Source organism: Leptodactylus fuscus, chromosome 6, assembly GCF_031893055.1.
Source record: "Leptodactylus fuscus isolate aLepFus1 chromosome 6, aLepFus1.hap2, whole genome shotgun sequence".
Classification (NCBI taxonomy): domain Eukaryota; kingdom Metazoa; phylum Chordata; class Amphibia; order Anura; family Leptodactylidae; genus Leptodactylus; species Leptodactylus fuscus.
The window spans coordinates 123,300,079-123,316,486 of record NC_134270.1 but is presented as its reverse complement, the minus strand read 5'-3'; the positions used below and the strand labels follow the sequence as shown (position 1 = coordinate 123,316,486).

The 16,408-nt window shown below is 39.7% G+C and overlaps 2 protein-coding genes across 2 annotated transcripts; both read right to left on the bottom strand.

Annotated features, from left to right (window-relative positions):
• Nucleotides 1-554: 554 nt before the first annotated feature.
• LOC142209355 (keratin, type I cytoskeletal 19-like) lies at nt 555-4,502 on the bottom strand. Its single transcript, XM_075278323.1, has 8 exons — nt 3,961-4,502; nt 3,685-3,767; nt 3,237-3,393; nt 2,618-2,779; nt 1,909-2,034; nt 1,396-1,616; nt 866-891; nt 555-748 (listed from the first exon to the last, which is right to left on the bottom strand). The coding sequence occupies exons 1-8, from the start codon at nt 4,444-4,446 to the stop codon at nt 651-653; spliced, it is 1,359 nt and encodes a 452-aa protein (XP_075134424.1). The 5' UTR covers nt 4,447-4,502; the 3' UTR covers nt 555-650.
• Nucleotides 4,503-9,659: 5,157 nt separating this feature from the next.
• On the bottom strand, nt 9,660-14,985 carry LOC142209363 (keratin, type I cytoskeletal 19-like). Its single transcript, XM_075278334.1, has 8 exons — nt 14,530-14,985; nt 13,466-13,548; nt 13,132-13,288; nt 12,877-13,038; nt 12,352-12,477; nt 11,671-11,891; nt 10,626-10,654; nt 9,660-9,782 (listed from the first exon to the last, which is right to left on the bottom strand). Exons 1-8 carry the CDS (start codon nt 14,953-14,955, stop codon nt 9,703-9,705), a joined length of 1,284 nt encoding a protein of 427 aa, XP_075134435.1. The 5' UTR covers nt 14,956-14,985; the 3' UTR covers nt 9,660-9,702.
• Between the last annotated feature and the right edge of the window lie 1,423 nt (nt 14,986-16,408).

The window sequence follows — 16,408 nt, the reverse complement described above, 5'->3', positions numbered from 1 at the left end:
GAAGACTGGATTCCATAAGCAGCCCAACTCCAGTGAGGATCTTGGACCAGTTAGAGACAAACTGGAGGTCTGTTCCAAGAGGACTAGATTCTAGAAAGGACTTTTAGCCAGACTGGTGAGAAAAAACCTCACAGAGTATCTTGCCCCAATAGATTAGTGAGGGTTCAAGAAGTGAGGTATTGCCCTGTGTGTGGGCTAGGTTGTTTGTTGTTTTTGTTCCTGTTATAAGCTGAATAAAGCCACTTGTTTTGGTTTGCATTGCCTGATCTGCTGTTTATTTGGCACCCAGCGCCACCAACACCTCTGTAAATCCAGGAAAACCGCTACCTTTGATGTTAAATTACCCCCAATTGTCACAGAGTGTAATTGTAACAGTTGACTTTATAATGAACATGCCTTCAAAATGATTTCCTATATAGATCAGTCTGGCACTCACAGTATTTGACTAAAAGTTTTACTGTTTGTTTTTTTGAGTATACCATTATTCTTTATACCCACTGTCTTGGAAGGTTATTGAAAAGCAAGAAAAAAAAACTTAGGCCTTAGTTTACGTTTGCACAAACCATGATCTTTTATTGACTTAACATTAGACATAGATTTGATTTTAGAACCACGGTCCAATTCATACACGTAGGCTTGATAACATGGTCTTAATATCTTTTCAGTGAGGTGGAAGAAATGACCTTCCCGCCAATTTCCTCTTTTATGATTGCTTGGACTTTGGTGGTGGTGGTGGTTGAGCTGGATCCTAGAGAAGAAAGTAGAATTATTAGTCAACTTTTTCATAGGAGCTTTGTAATATGTCTGAATATGTCTATGAGTCGCAGATGTCTTGAGTTATATTTTATTGTATTGTGATTCTTACCTGATTTGAATTCTCCACTGGCAATTCTAAAAAAGAAAAATATGGTATAGATTAAACATGGATTTTACCAAGTAAATTGAATCATAGTCATCTTTATTTTAGATAGATAGAGTCTTTCACCAGAACCAGTGTATCAACAAGTCCTGCAGATACATAGGTTAAGATCACTTTAAACAAATCGGTGCCTCGGTTGCCCAGATATCACTGGTTTTGTCAATATGCAAATGAGCTGTATGAAGCAATGAAGGGGTTGTCTTGGCTCCAGAGAGATAAACAGAAATGACCTCATTGCTATGAAGAACTTATTTGCATATTGGCAAAAACTGCGATATCTCAGGCACCGATTCACAAGTAGAAAACACAGTTTGATTCAAGACGCCCTGACCTTTCTGGGTTCATATGCTTGGTTTTGGTGACAGATTCCCTTTGCTACATTATCTAGGAAAGGGGCTAGTACTTTAACAGAATCTATAGATTACAGAGAGAACAATGCATTGTATGTAATGGGCATAAAGGAGAACTAGACTTACTTTCCACCTTCTCCTTCTAGGAGCTGATGGTATGTAGCAATTTCCTGCTCCAGTCTGCTCTTGATGTCCAGCAGGGCTCTGTATTCTTGATTTTGGCGTTCGAGATCGGAGCGGAGATCGGCAAGCTGTGCTTCAACGCTGCTGATAATAGTCTGTATCTGGAAAAGTTGTGCAGCATAGCGACCTTCTGTCTCTGCTACTGAAGCTTCCAAGCCAGCTTTCTGTTGTCAGAATAAAAATTTGGGATTAGGGTTTTGATTACCTGAAGGTAACCCCATTCACTTCATACCAGACACAACCATGGACAAGACCAGAGTTGTTTATATGTAGAGATATGAACAATTGACAAGCGGAGTACATATTTCTAGTTGGTGTAATAAGGAACAGTCCAACAACAAAAAATCTAAGAATTCATATTTTATAGGGAAATGAAAAGTATACTATAAAAGACAAATTGGGAGACCTGAAATATTTGATTTAAGTATTGTAGATAAAAGCTTTTCAGATACTTACAGCACTGAGGAGAGACTGAAGCTCAACTTCTAGCCCTTGGTAACTGCGCCTCAATTCTGAGCTCTCAGACTTGTTGGTTTGTACTTGCTGTGTGCTGGTAACAACCTCATTCTGCAAACTTTCAACCTATAATTTAAGAAGACATTATGAATTTCCCTCATATTGACCCCAAATAAAGGTAGCCTTAGAACAAAAGTCTGGAAATAACCACATGACCGTTCTTATAGCGTAACACTGACAATGTATAACAAACAGTTACAGCATGAAAAAAGACACAAGACGTTTAGCCTTTATAGGGAATGGCTGTATGATCCAGTAGATACTGGCAAAGATAATCTCTTGGTGATATGGCCTATTAGATAATATGGATGTCAAAGTTGAAGGTCCTCTACTAGGGACCCCCTCTGTATCCAAAAAGGAAGCTGTTCTGTATTCTGTAAAATAAAAGCAATCCATGGGCAACTATTTGTGTAAATGGCTGCAAGGTACTGCTGAATTTCTCCTCAGCAGCACCCATTTAGTCTTAGAATAGAAATTTTGAAACTCCAAGTAACTAGAAAGCAAGACTAGATATAATGGAGGTTCAAAAAATGTGTCAACATGGCATAGGTGTCTATTGATCCACATGTCAACATTTTAGAACTTTTTCCTGTAAGACAATTTCCCTAGATATGTGCATACACGATTCAATGAAGGTGTGTTAACGTACCTGGCCAAGGAACCAAGCTTCAGCCTCTCTTCTGTTCTTCTCTGCAACATGTTCATACTGTTCACGAAGGTCATTGAGTGTCTTCAGCAAGTCAACTCCAGGAGCAGCATCCAGTTCTACATTGACGGTACCAGCAGCATGCTCTTTCCGCTCACTAACTTCCTAAAAATGTATAAAGGATAAAAGTCTTAAATATCAACAGAAAATAACATGAAACAACCATACAGTATCTGTCTATGTTTATAAAGTGCTCTATATAATCATGGTGGTCCTATGGAATTAGAACATTGATGGCATTTAGGCTTGGCATTGCCCAAAAGTGAAATTTTGCCTGGGAGTGTAAGTGGGTGCTCTTGGTTTATATATCTTCATTGGCATTGGACCAAGAACATTGGAAATGTTATGTACATTTGCTGTTGGTATTAGATAACAATGAAGGCTGAAAATGCCTAAAACCATTGTGACTGTGGAGTGGTGTGGTATGGGAAATGTGGCCTAGAATGGTCTTTCTTGCCTGATTTTTAGCTGTAGTTGATCATGTTAGCCAAAATGCTTCAAAGAGAACTTGTATATTGACATATAGGACTATTTTCAGTGAATTGTTACTTGTCTTACTAACCTCCTCATGGTTCTTCTTCAGGTAAATCAGTTCCTCCTTGAGGCCTTCAATCTGGAGCTCTAAATCTGATCTTGTCATTGTCAGTTCATCCAAGACACGTCTCAGTCCATTGATATCATTCTCCACACTCTGGCGCAGGGAAAGTTCATTCTCGTACCTAAAGAATAGTAGGTTGAATATGATGCAGTTGATGCCAACAAATTTATGTTTATGGTAACATGTATGAGATAACTTCAGATCACTGAATTATTCCATAATTAGGATATTATAAAAAGATAACACTGAATAATAATACATTACTAGTACTACTACTATTAGGTTAAGCTGGACAAAACTAGAGAATAGGTAAAGAAGGGCATAGGCACAGAATGTAGTGGAATGCCAGCACACAAAATACAAGGAAATGAGCATCATTCAGTTGATGAAACATACATGTTCCCACACTTACTTAAGTCTGAAGTCATCAGCAGCCAGTCTGGCATTATCAATCTCTAAAATCACTTTGGAGTTGTTGATGGTTGCCACAAAGATCTAAATGTAAAAAACATAGAATAGATTCAGTATCTTCAAATAAGTAATTCTCCAAAATGCATTTATGGAGATGATGGAAAGATAAAGGATAGCTAGATAGATGGATGATAAACTATTTAGTATATTGAAATGGTTGACCAATAAATTTAGTCAGATTTGTATTTGTCTTTTATCATGACAATGTAATCCATACCTTATCACGGAGCTCATCAATTGAGGTGTAGAAGCCAGCAAAGTTCTGCTCTCGGACTGTCATAGATCCCTGCTTTGAATACCAATCACGGATCTTGGCCTCCAGATCATTATTTGCCTCCTCCAAGGATCGCACTTTATCAAGGTAGTTGGCAAGACGGTCATTTAGGTTCTGCATGGTGTACTTCTCGTTTCCTGAAAGTAATCCATCTCCACCTCCACCGCCACCAGCACTGAAGCTGGCACTGAAAGATGATCCAGAGCCAAAGCCTGCTCCACCACCAAATCCAGCACCAAAGCCTGCTCCACCACCAAATCCAGAGCCGTAGCCACGGCCTGAGCCAGCAGATGCACTGCCAATGGAGATACTGGATCCTCCAAATCCACCACCATGGACACTGGCTGCCCTGTAGATCCCATCAGAAAGCCTGGAGGAGACACCACTGCTCGCTCTGGCGGAGCTGGATTGACTAAAACTGTAGCTCATGGTGGCAATAGGTGGTTTTTAGAGAGGAGTATGAAGCAGGTTGCTACACAACTGTTCCTTGGAGTCAGTAGTGCAAAAAGCCTTGGTGTATAAACCATATTTATAGGCCCGGCATCGGGTCATATTTTTTGACAGGTGTCACACCCCTTGGACTAATGCCATGTCTTAAAGCTACTTCTTATTGGTTAGCAACTGGTTTTAAAGATGATCATTTACATTCTTTCATTTTTGCCTAAGGATAAACACATTTCTACTTTTCTTGTCTGATCTGTTTCAGAAACATGGCCAGAAGGGATGAGATGAATTCTCCTGAAATTTTCTGTGATATATGGGTTTCTTGAACTTTTTATCTTTTTCTTCTGCTCCATTATGTCACTGATAGAAAATTTTCAGGCGTTTGTTTCAAACATAAAAGACTAATATTACATAAGTAGCAACTACGTGTAAGTAGCTTGAGTTGGTCATTAACCACATGTATTGATGTAGGAAGAATCCTACATAATGGGGAATCTATGAAGACTGGCAATGGTCCTGATCATCTCTCCTGCTGATGTAGGATCCACCTAATTTATGACAAGGCACAAGCCACTTCACAAATCAGGCAGATCTTTGGGCGGGCTACACACCTACATGGAAATCTACACCAGCTCATAGCTAACGGAGATGATAAGCATCTTTTACTGAAATTTACTGGCACAAATGATTAAGATAAATAGCATCTCCCACTTCAGTGCCACCATGGACCATTGCATGAAATTTGCATAAAAACTCAATTCTCAGCAATTGTTTTCGCAAATTACATATAAAAAGATGTAAACCTCTTCCTTGTGACTTTTCATGACACAAAAATCGGTCATTTTATCTAACTATAGACGGTTAGAATTGGCCGACAAGCTAATATTTACATGGAGAAGATCAATGTAAGAGATTAGGCATATTGAATTTAAATATGGCAAATCTTTTGCCATGACCCCCTTGCAATACATTATTTTTCTTTCTCTTTTAAAATAAGAAAGATTGTGAACCTAGCCTCTCTGCTGCCTGAGGCAAACTATAGAAAGAGCCCCCCCCCCCCAAGAAAAATGTACCCAACTCGATTTTCTTTGAATAATTGAGACACCCTAATTAAGATTGTAGGACATGCCCCTATTTGCAGATTTAAAAATCCCCTTATTTGGCCCCCATACAGTGAACAACCCCTGTATTTTGGCCCTCACATGGTATATGACCACCTTTTTTTTACCCCCTCCCCCCCACAAGGTACAGGACCCCTTTTTCTGACCCCCCCCAGACACAGTACATATCTACCTTTAATTAGCCCCCACAGTATATGACCCCTTTTTTCTGGCTCCCACAGTACATGACCCTGCTTCTTCTGCTCCCCCACAGAGTATGACCCCTTTCTTATGGCCCCCCTCCACAGTATATGACGACCCCCTTTCACCCACCCACACTATAGTACCCTTTTTTTATGGCCCCCAGAATATATGACCCCCTTTTTTGACCCCCACTCCCTAAGTATATGACCCCTTCTTTTGGTCCACACACAGAATATAACCCCCTTTTTATATCCCCCCACACACACACACACATACACAGTATATGATACCCCTTTTATTTTACCCCTGTGCACACATACAGTATATTGTCCTCCTTGTTTGAGCCCCTCAGTATATGTAAGGATGCTGCCTGTTGTAGTACACTGTAATAGGTAGTGGCCAATAACTTACTCATCTATCCACTGTCCAGGCCGGTTCCACTGCCACCTCCAGGGCATGCTGTAGCCAATGCTGAAGAACCAACACTCTTCAGTGCCATGACATAAGTGCAGCACTGCTTAGAGGTGGGAGCGTAGGCTGGCTTGGACAAGACTGTGGATAAGTCAGTGAGTTTTTGGCCAATACCTCTTACTATAATACTAACAATAATAATACAATAAGTAGCAGCTAATTAAAAGATAATGCCCCCCCCCCCATTTATTTACACCAAAATGCTGGTGTAAATATATGGGGAACATCAATGTTCTCTAAGGGGGCATTCACACTACTGTATCCATTAAATAGACCAGTTAAAAAAACGGAAACACTAACATCAGTGTTTAGGTTTTTGGGGTTTTTTTACGGACTCTATAATAATGGACTTCTAACAGTAGTTTGAATATCCAGAAAGCAGTACCAACACTTGCAGCATTGTACTGGCCCACCAGAGAACCAGAGGATGCCCCAGTGGGCCAAAGGTTTAATATAACATGCCCATGATTTTTAGCACAAGTCACTATGGTCTGTTTTTGTGTAATGTAAGAGTTTCTGCAGATTTTTTTATAGCCTTAGAATGGGGCCCAATCACTTCTCTGCACTGGATTCTGCCCTCGAGGCCAATAACAACAATGTAATCCACTGGGACCCCATTGATTGACATGAATGCCATGCACTGCATCTTCCTTCCTGTAAAGGAAACAACACCAGATCTTCTCAGTCAGCTTAATAAGGGGGCTACACCTCTACATATTACAGCATAAAGGGTAAAGACCACTGCAGCACTAAAATAGTTAAGTTCTACACCAAGTTTGACCTTGCACAGTAAGAATGTAGGTTTATACCTTGCGGTTATTGGATATCTTATTTCGGCTTTACTACAAGTTCTCTCATTCCCAAAGGCTGATATACTCTATCTATCTTTTTTCACCTGCCAGTATATTATAAGCTGCCTGGGGACAGTAATCCGGAACTTGCACCTTCTGCTGCATGCCATAGTTTGCTGCATGCCAAAGGGCCGGAGGGAAGTTTGAAGGTCGGTTAGAAGGCCATACTGCCCCAATTATATGGAACGTGAACTGAAGGAAATATTTCTGTAATTATTGCTTGGAGGGGTTTTTTAATGACTTTCTTGTATATTCATGTACAGTAGGAGAACAGTATGACTAAAGCTGAAATGTATACTGTATAGGCAAGTGCTTCCAATGCTGTAGATGGGGTCTTTGCCATGAAGCTATCAAAACTATGGCAAGAGATATAAAGAACAGCAGATACGACTATGACTGTGCTGCCTTTGAAGGTTCTGTCAGCAGTACCTCCAGATTTGGCAAGGACTGGTATAGGACGTTGTACTGTTGTATCTTCTACTTGAGGCTAGGAGAGAATTGGAATGAAGATTTCAGGCCCATAAGGGAATATGATTTTATGGTTGCACCTTGTGTGGTCCATGTGGTCATCCTCTTCCTTAGGACATAGCACTACACTCAGATGAGGCAAGAACAAGGTAGCATGCAATGCTGTTCATGCCACCAAAATGCTAAATCTGTGTAGCATGTTATACCATTGTATCTTCTGATTAAAAGTTAGGATGAAGTTTCTCTGGCCTGCAAGGGAATATGATTTTATGGGTGCTCCTTCCATTTCCGAAAATGTGGACATCTTCTTCATTAGGGCATATCATCAATAAAGTATCATAGGTTATTTATTACTCAACTCATAAGAAAGAGACCTTAGTGTGATCATCTCCAAGTCAACTCCATATGGTGTAGTCTACTAGAACTTTAAAGTCCCATTGTATTAGGTGCCCTTTATTTTGTCACAATTTGGGCCACCAGATGATTCTGTGGCATTTTTCTGGCAAGCCAATCTGATCTTGTGAAAAAGTCCATCTACTTTTAAAGGTAAGAGCAATGGGTATAAGATGGAGCGGATATTATGTATCTAAACTTTTCAGGTTGAACTAAAGGCAACATAAGATAATCCTTGAATAGTCCCACCAAATGGGGAAATTACAGATAGACATAGACCAAGACATAGACCTTGTCTCTGAAACAGGTGCAATTCCAAGGTTATGTCTGTTATTGGAGCGGGAAACTGCTTTCAAACCAATGCTCAGAGTATTTTCAATCTGATATGTCAATGTGAGATTGGCATATACCCTTAAACAGAATGTATCATGACATAATGATTTTTTATGTAAAGCAGTGCTATCTTACCGTATAAACACTTTTTTAATATTCGCATTTTTAGCATTATTTTTAGGTGTTTTTTGTGACATAGAGCACAAACAAGCTGAAAATTCCTGTTTTTTTACAGCTCACTTGTTCGCTTTGCTTCTCAGACTGGAACAAGGCAGTAGAGGTCAGTGAGTTTAATGACAGCTTGTACTGCTGGGGGCCGAGGTAAGCATACAATAATAGCAGAACTATAAATACAGATAAAGACTCTTTATACAGCCAAATTATTACTCCTTGGTCTCCAGAAGAGGATTCTAAACTCCGTTACTTGGAATGTACAGGGCTATAGCTGCATTCAGTGCTGGGGCCGGTGGTGTTCACTTCTAAGTAAATGAGACATATTAATTCGAGCTATATCTCATTACCCACCATGCGGTTTTGCTCTTGCCATGCTGCTATTAATTATAGCTGTAATTAATCAGTACCAGCAGCCCCAGCACTGAAAGCAGATATAACCAAATAAGGAACCCCATGTGGCAGCACCCAAATAGTCTATTGACACTTTTTTGACTGTGAACACCTCTTTCTATCCAAAATAAGGAAATTTGTACCTTGAATATAGCAGATGAAGGGAAAATAAAAATATTTGTCTCATCCCCGGTAATGGACTCTTACCTAGGACAAGTATTTTTCCAGTGCCAGTGACCCAAAATCTGGTCTAACCTGTTTTAATACACAGGTCAACCCACTGCAAAAATATTGTACACATATTGTAAATAGGCCTTCGTGTGGTGTGTAGGCGATAATTGGGAATTATTGCTCAGTACTACTTTTTTATATCTAGGCACAGGTGAACGTTGGTACTTTGTGGCAGCACATTGCACATTTTATTTGTTGGCAGCACACTGCCCTGTGTACCTTGTGATGCCTACATGAACACTACAATCACCCTGCAAACAAGGATCTTTCCTGTTTGTTGGGTGATTCCATATTTACATGGACCAATTATGAGAGGAATGGTTTACGATAAGTGGCCCTATAATTGCTACTTGTAAGATGTCCAGGAATGGAAACATTTGCTTTCAGATGATCTGAGGAATTTTCTCCATATGCTCTATGCATAAAATAGGCATACTCATACATATATACTTTCATTTCAATGGATATTCCTCAAATTAATGGATTTGTAGTTAGACAGTAACTATAACCAAAAGGAAACCATATTGTTTAATCTATGACTGTATAGTTTTATTATTGCAAATATTTTTGGTTAACATTTATGACTCATTTATTCATTTGCAATATAGGAGATGTCTTCATGTACATTACTTCTTGTCAGCGGAAGAAGTCTCGGATTTCACAACAGTCTGGACCTTAGTGGTGGTTGTAGTGCTTGTAGTTGACCCTGAGAATACAGATAAGAGAAAATTAGTACCATAGCATACTTGTCTGTTCGCATGACCTTAAGGGGAGTCAGTCAGTGGCAAATTGGTTAGAAACCTTATCAGACTGCCTTGTAGAGGTGTTTCTGCAGTCTGCATTTATTCCTCTGTTACTCTGCTTTGGAGCCCTGTTTTTATGTAAGTTACTGTTATAGCTATTTGCAAATGAGATTTTGGTCTCAGTTCTAGATTCCCGCACTTCCAGCCTCATTTACATATGAGTAAAAAGGTGATTTTTCTGAAAATGGGGCTCTACAGGTGAATTATAGATACACATTTGGAAACTATAGAATCTCCTCTACAAGGTACTGCGATTAGGTTTATTCATGCTAGGTTCACATCTGCATTTGGGTTTCCATTCTTCACGTCTGCTTGTGGACCTGAAAAATAGGAAACCCAATCCGCTTAAAAAGCAGTTACCCGCTAAAACCCGTGGACCCCATAGACCATAATGGTGTCCACTGAGTTTCTGCCTGGTTTCCGCCCGAAAAATACGGAGACAAAACTCCTGCTTGCATAAAGGTGCGATACAACCTCAACAGGTGTTTGTCAACCGCTTTTCCCACCTATAGCATGCACATGCATGTTTCATGTGGCACCTCTAGCAGAGGCTCCATGGGGAACAGAGGGTATATTATTCCACGTACCAAAGACTTTGTTTCTCCAACATTATCTGTTGGGGTGAGTTGAAAGGCCCTCATATACAATACATTGTCAAACTTCCCTTTTTAGCAAATTTTCTGTTATGTGTATTGGGTGCCTTTAGTTTAATTTGTTTACTTTGGTGTATAAAATTACCTGCTTACCTGCACTTTCCTTGTGAGATCCACCAATACTGTAAGTAGAAGGAAGACATATCAGTTCTGCAAATTGTTATGTACTGTTTGCATATGCATTATATTTATACAGTAAGTTCCACGAGTTCACCAAACATCATATCTTTACCTACAAGCAAGCAACATCCACGTATGGCTTCAATGAGGTGTTATCCACCATGCAACACAAGCTATTGTATGGGGCCCCAGAGATGAGAGCCCCCCTCCCCCCTCCCCAAACACATACCGAGCAGCGTTTTTTTTACCTATTGGATTATTTCAATAGATAACAGCCAATATTAATAAATATTCACATCTCCTCGTTTCTCCTCTTTAGCTCATTGGGCTCCTGCACATGCTGTCTTGGCACTGTCAGTATCTAGACAAAATGTGCAGCAGCTCCTGGGGCTTCTCCAGCATGGCAGCAACAGGCCGTTGCAGGTTATGTGACAATATACTGTATGAGAACATTAATGGTGCATTACACTGAGTATGGGGGGGTACTAAGTGGGTAGCTTACTGTATGGATCCACTAAGGGTACAGTATTAGTAGGGGCAAACATAACTTTATCTGGGACCCCAAGAATGCCATATCTACCCCTGTATGGCTTTATGGGTATATGATATTAAAGAGTTAATCTGATGTATCCATTTATGGCACATACATACGATCCCAGAATTTCTTCTATAAGGAAACCTGTGTAAAAAATTTCTAATCATGAAGAGTTTCCACTCTCATGAATGACCCATCACACTGTAGGTCACACGTCTGTCCTCAGATAAGATTGGTAAAGCTCATGGAGCATTTTAAAGGGCAGCATGACCTGCAAATCCATATTTCTTGGTTTCAGAAGATGAATGTAAAAAACTCATCCAAAGATATGTTGAAAAGATGACAAGATATGACAACATGTTCAAAAACATTTGGCCAGCGTACTAAGTTTAATAAAATAATCATAGCTAAAAAGGAGAAGTTTTTTACGTATCGTTCATGTATGTTAGCACCATCAGAAATTTAGAAATTTGTAGCAATCACCTTTGGTCATGCTCTTCCAACAATTTACGATATGTTGTAATCTCAGCCTCCAAATGAGCCTTGATGTCTAAGAGGGTCTTGTACTCCATATTCTGGCGCTCAAGGTCAGACCGAAGATCACCCAGTTGACTCTCGACACTACCAATTACATTCTGGATTTGATGCAACAGGTTGGCATACCGAGCCTCGGTCTCTGAAATGGAGGCCTCCATTCCTGCTTTCTGATAGGAGGAAAGGGAACATTTGTGAAGATAATCAGATTTGTGAAGAACTAGATAGGTATACCACAACACTAACCACAGATTCAGTACCCAAAGCTGTGTGTCAGGGACCAGCCCTTCCTCAGATGAACATGGAGTCCAAAGGGCTGATCCTCGAGACATGTCATGTGATGGATGTTAACTCAAGTTAAAGTTTAGTTGTAATCGATTTGGCAAACGTTCATATGGTTTTTTTGTTCTTGTTGGCACTGCAGCCAGTTTTCTTGTTCTTCAGTAGAGAAATTAGACCTTAAATAAACCATTGGGACTAAGTGGTCACCTTAATATTAAAGTTATCTATACCCATCTCATGTGGCGCTCATGCATAGGGGCTCATCGGGAGCTTCACATGTCCTGGCAAAAGAGCCCACTAGGGGCTTCACCTGTTCCCTGTGGCCAATCTAAGGCTTTATAGACTTACCATGCTGTGCTGAGACTGCAGCTCAATCTCTAACCCCTGCAAAGTGCGTCTCAGCTCAACAATTTCAGTTTTGCTGGATTGTACTTGTTCTGTACTAGTAGCCATTTCCTTGTGAAGGGATTCACTCTAAAATTGGAATATTAAATCATATTAGTTTGTAGAGAAAAAAACAAAGAAATGGGCCTTCACACAACTGTATTTGGGCCATGAAATAGAGTCATATTTAGTGGCCCGACTGTGACTCTTGTGTATTTACAGTATCATACTGATTTATGATTCTGTAAATTTCTGAACCTCCATGGTTCTACTTTCCTGGGCTCACAACATCATTTGAGTGCAGGGCAGTAGAGCTGAGGTAGTTGTAAAGATTACAACATCTTAAGTAGCCATGATGCTTTATGTTCAGTTCACAGGAACTGCAGTCACGCCAGTAAGTGTGGCCAACCCATTGACATTATTTCTCATCCCAAATGCAGCTGCATGAAAGGCTCATAGATAGATAGATAAATAGATAGAAGTAGATACCTGAGTCACGAACCAGGCCTCCGCATCCCTCCTGTTCCTCTCAGCAATGTACTCATATTGATCTCTCATCTCAGTCAATGTTTTGGTCAGGTCAGTCCCCGGAGCTGCATCCATCTCTACGTTTACCGTTCCTCTCACCTGTTGGCCCTTCTCAGACATCTCCTGAAGAGACAGTCACAAGAAAAATCAAGCTGCTAAAAGTCTTAGTTGAGTAGGACTAAGTCTAAAGTAACATTTACAAAATGAAAGTCTTACCTCCTCATGGTTCTTTTTCAGGTAAGCCAGCTCTTCCTTTAGGTTTTCAATCTGCAGCTCTAGGTCAGATCTGGTTAGGGTTAATTCATCCAACACTTTACGCAAGCCATGGGTATCAGATTCAACACCCATTCGGAGGGATTGCTCATTCTCATGCCTGAAATTGACAAAAAAAAAAAAATGGATGCCTGGACAATCATAACAGTGGCAAGATCTTGCCCATGAGATAATGAATACTCTTTGGCATCTGATGGTTGGTCTAAAATGTAAGGATGTAATATAGTTCTGATGGCTTGGAAATCACACTTCAGTATTATAAGACATGGAAACTTACTTGAGTTTAAAATCATCAGCGGCAAGACGTGCATTGTCAATTGCCAGTAAAACCTGGTTATTTTCCATGGTCGCATTATGGATCTGTAAAGACAAACGGTAAATTTCTATTCATGTTCAGAACAAACTTGGAGAACCAACTCTTTTAGAAGATCAGATGGAAAGTCATATTGCCTATTTTTTTTTTTTTGGGGGGGGGGGAAGTGGAGGGGGTCATCTTAAAAACATTTTACTTTATGCTGCTATATATGGTAGTTTCATGTTGACACCAATTTTCTATATGTCCTCTCAGGTCATATGTACAATAAAAGAGTGGAATCCCACAGTTAGGACTGACCTCAAGGAGCCAGATTGGAGAAATGCTCAAAGAGTAGGACTGACCTCAAGGAGCCAGATTGGAGAAATGCTCAAAGAGTAGCTCTTAGTCTAATGTACCATAGCTGACCATTCATTTGGACCTGCTGCATGAAGAATGTATGGTCAGTGGCAGTTTTCCTTGATGATAGGGGTCAACCACCAGAGTTTTTCTGAAGCTGGACCGGTGACAATAAATCATCTTTGACTTTTGTAATTTTATTATGTACCAGTATTATGTACCAGTAACCATACACTACATGACCTATTTGTTCTGTATTAATGGGAAAACCAGAAGAAGTGCAGGATGTAATGATCAGATAGATCTCTTTACTTATTGTCTGTGAGCTTTAGACTTACCATTCAATGGCAACTCCCTCTGCTGCCCACCCCTTGTTCATGCTTTGTGTATGCACCAGATATGGATTGCAGAATCTCAAACATATCAACAGTCTAGATTCACTAAAGGATGGCCATATCCATAATATACTACTTACTTATAATAAATCAAATGTATTGGCTTTCAAGTGTAACTACCGATTGTACCCAATCCATCCCATAATAAATCACTATTTCTATACACTAAACCTGTAAGTTAATAATATTGAAATTTTCTAAAAATTACCATGGTCAGTAGTAACAGACATGCACTTTCATATGTCCCCACATTGACAAATAAATTGAAATAACATTGTAGTCATTTTTAGTTACCTTCTCCCGCAGCTCCTCAATTGTTGTATAGTAGGGGGAATAGTTTTGTTCTCGTACGGTGACTGACCCTTGTTTCTCGTACCAATCATGGATTTTTTGTTCAAGGTCAGTATTGGCCGTTTCCAATGAGCGCACTTTATCCAGATAATTAGACAGACGGTCATTCAGGTTTTGCATGGTGTACTTTTCATTCCCAGATAGCAATCCATCTCCACTGTGAGAAGCATGGGCTCCACCAAAACTAGATCCACCTGCACCACCATAGGATGCTCCACCACCAAATCCAGAAGACACCTTAAACGATTGAGAGATTCCCGTGCCACCATACCCACCATGAATATTTGACCCTCCATAAACTCCAGAAAGCCGGGAGGAGATGCCACTACCTCCCCTGGAGCTGCTGCTGTGGGCATAGCTATAACTCATGGTGGCAATGAGGGATGGAGTGCTGTGTGGACTTTGAAGACACCTGTTGGAATAGGTTCGAAGAGTTCATTCAGGCACTCTTTATGCTGTCCTCATCTGTCGTTGCCATGGTGAAGTTGTGTCCATGTTTGATGTGGACTCCTACTTGGACCCATGCCACCCTGATACCTTTCCAATCTTTACTTATCAGATTCCTCTATTGCAGATGCGTATCAGAGTTTCATTCTCTTGTTTTCACCGAGAACAAAGACAGTACTCAGAACTCTGCCTACGGCTATGAGCTCAACATCAGGTTACGTTTCATTATTTGTCAAAAAGCAAACACAGGTTCCCACTGCCTTGTGTAAATAAGCTTGTACTTTTCAAACAAGGGAGATATTGAAGCAAAAAAAGGCAATTTTATGATTATCAAGTACAACATTTTTGACCCTGGACACAAATGAAAACAAAATGGACATACTCTCAAAAAATCTTCAATAAACGGTCACCCTTTTGGACCAGACAGAAAGATACACAATCATTTTATCATCTGAAATGTATATGTAATAATGTTTATTATCATATGATACTGTATGTATACTAGTGTCCTAGCTTTCATCTCATCGAGTCACTTTATCTAAGGAGAATGAAGTTTCAGGGTGTTTGAAGGAGTTTAATGTGATGTCCCCTCTAGGCTATCAACCCCTGCTACTGATGTATAGAATATTTTAATATATACACACCTAGGAACACATTATGTTATAGTATCTATCAGGTTACAGTGATTATTATTTAAAGTGACATTCAATTTTGAGGCAGTGAATTTTATAATCTAACTATAGGGAAATTATATTAAATATTTGTCCAAAATCCATATTTAGGCAGTACAATATAGATTTTTTAATTCTTCTACAATGCACTGCGTAGAGTTACAGAAAAATCCTTTTGTAACACAAAAAGTCTGCTACACATGGATTTACCCAACATGCATTAAAACACTTTAACGGTATTTTTATTTCCTGGTGGTCATTATGGTTTACTATGAAAAGGAAGAAAAAAACAGTCAATAACTAAATAATTCTAATGGACACAAAAATACTTTGCTGATAACCTTTGACCTAATGTTGTATCATTTGACCTTCATCTTCTGACACCTACAAGAAAATGTTATTGATGGGGGTTGATGGGCTGGAACTCAAATCAGTCATTAGAAAAGAAACCACTGTCTTCTTAGGACCTTGAAGTACAGTATGTGTGCTCAAGAAACCATCTGAGCCCCTTTATTCTAATGAGTAGTCATGGCCCAAGCTCATCTAGATATGTAACAAATACCACAACAGTTCAGAGCCATATGCACATTATTTGCCTTTTACAGTGTTATCACCGATTTTCCTTGTCACGAATTTCACAAGTAAACAGAAACATATTATATAGATAGATAGATATGAGATAGATAGATAGATAGATAGATAGA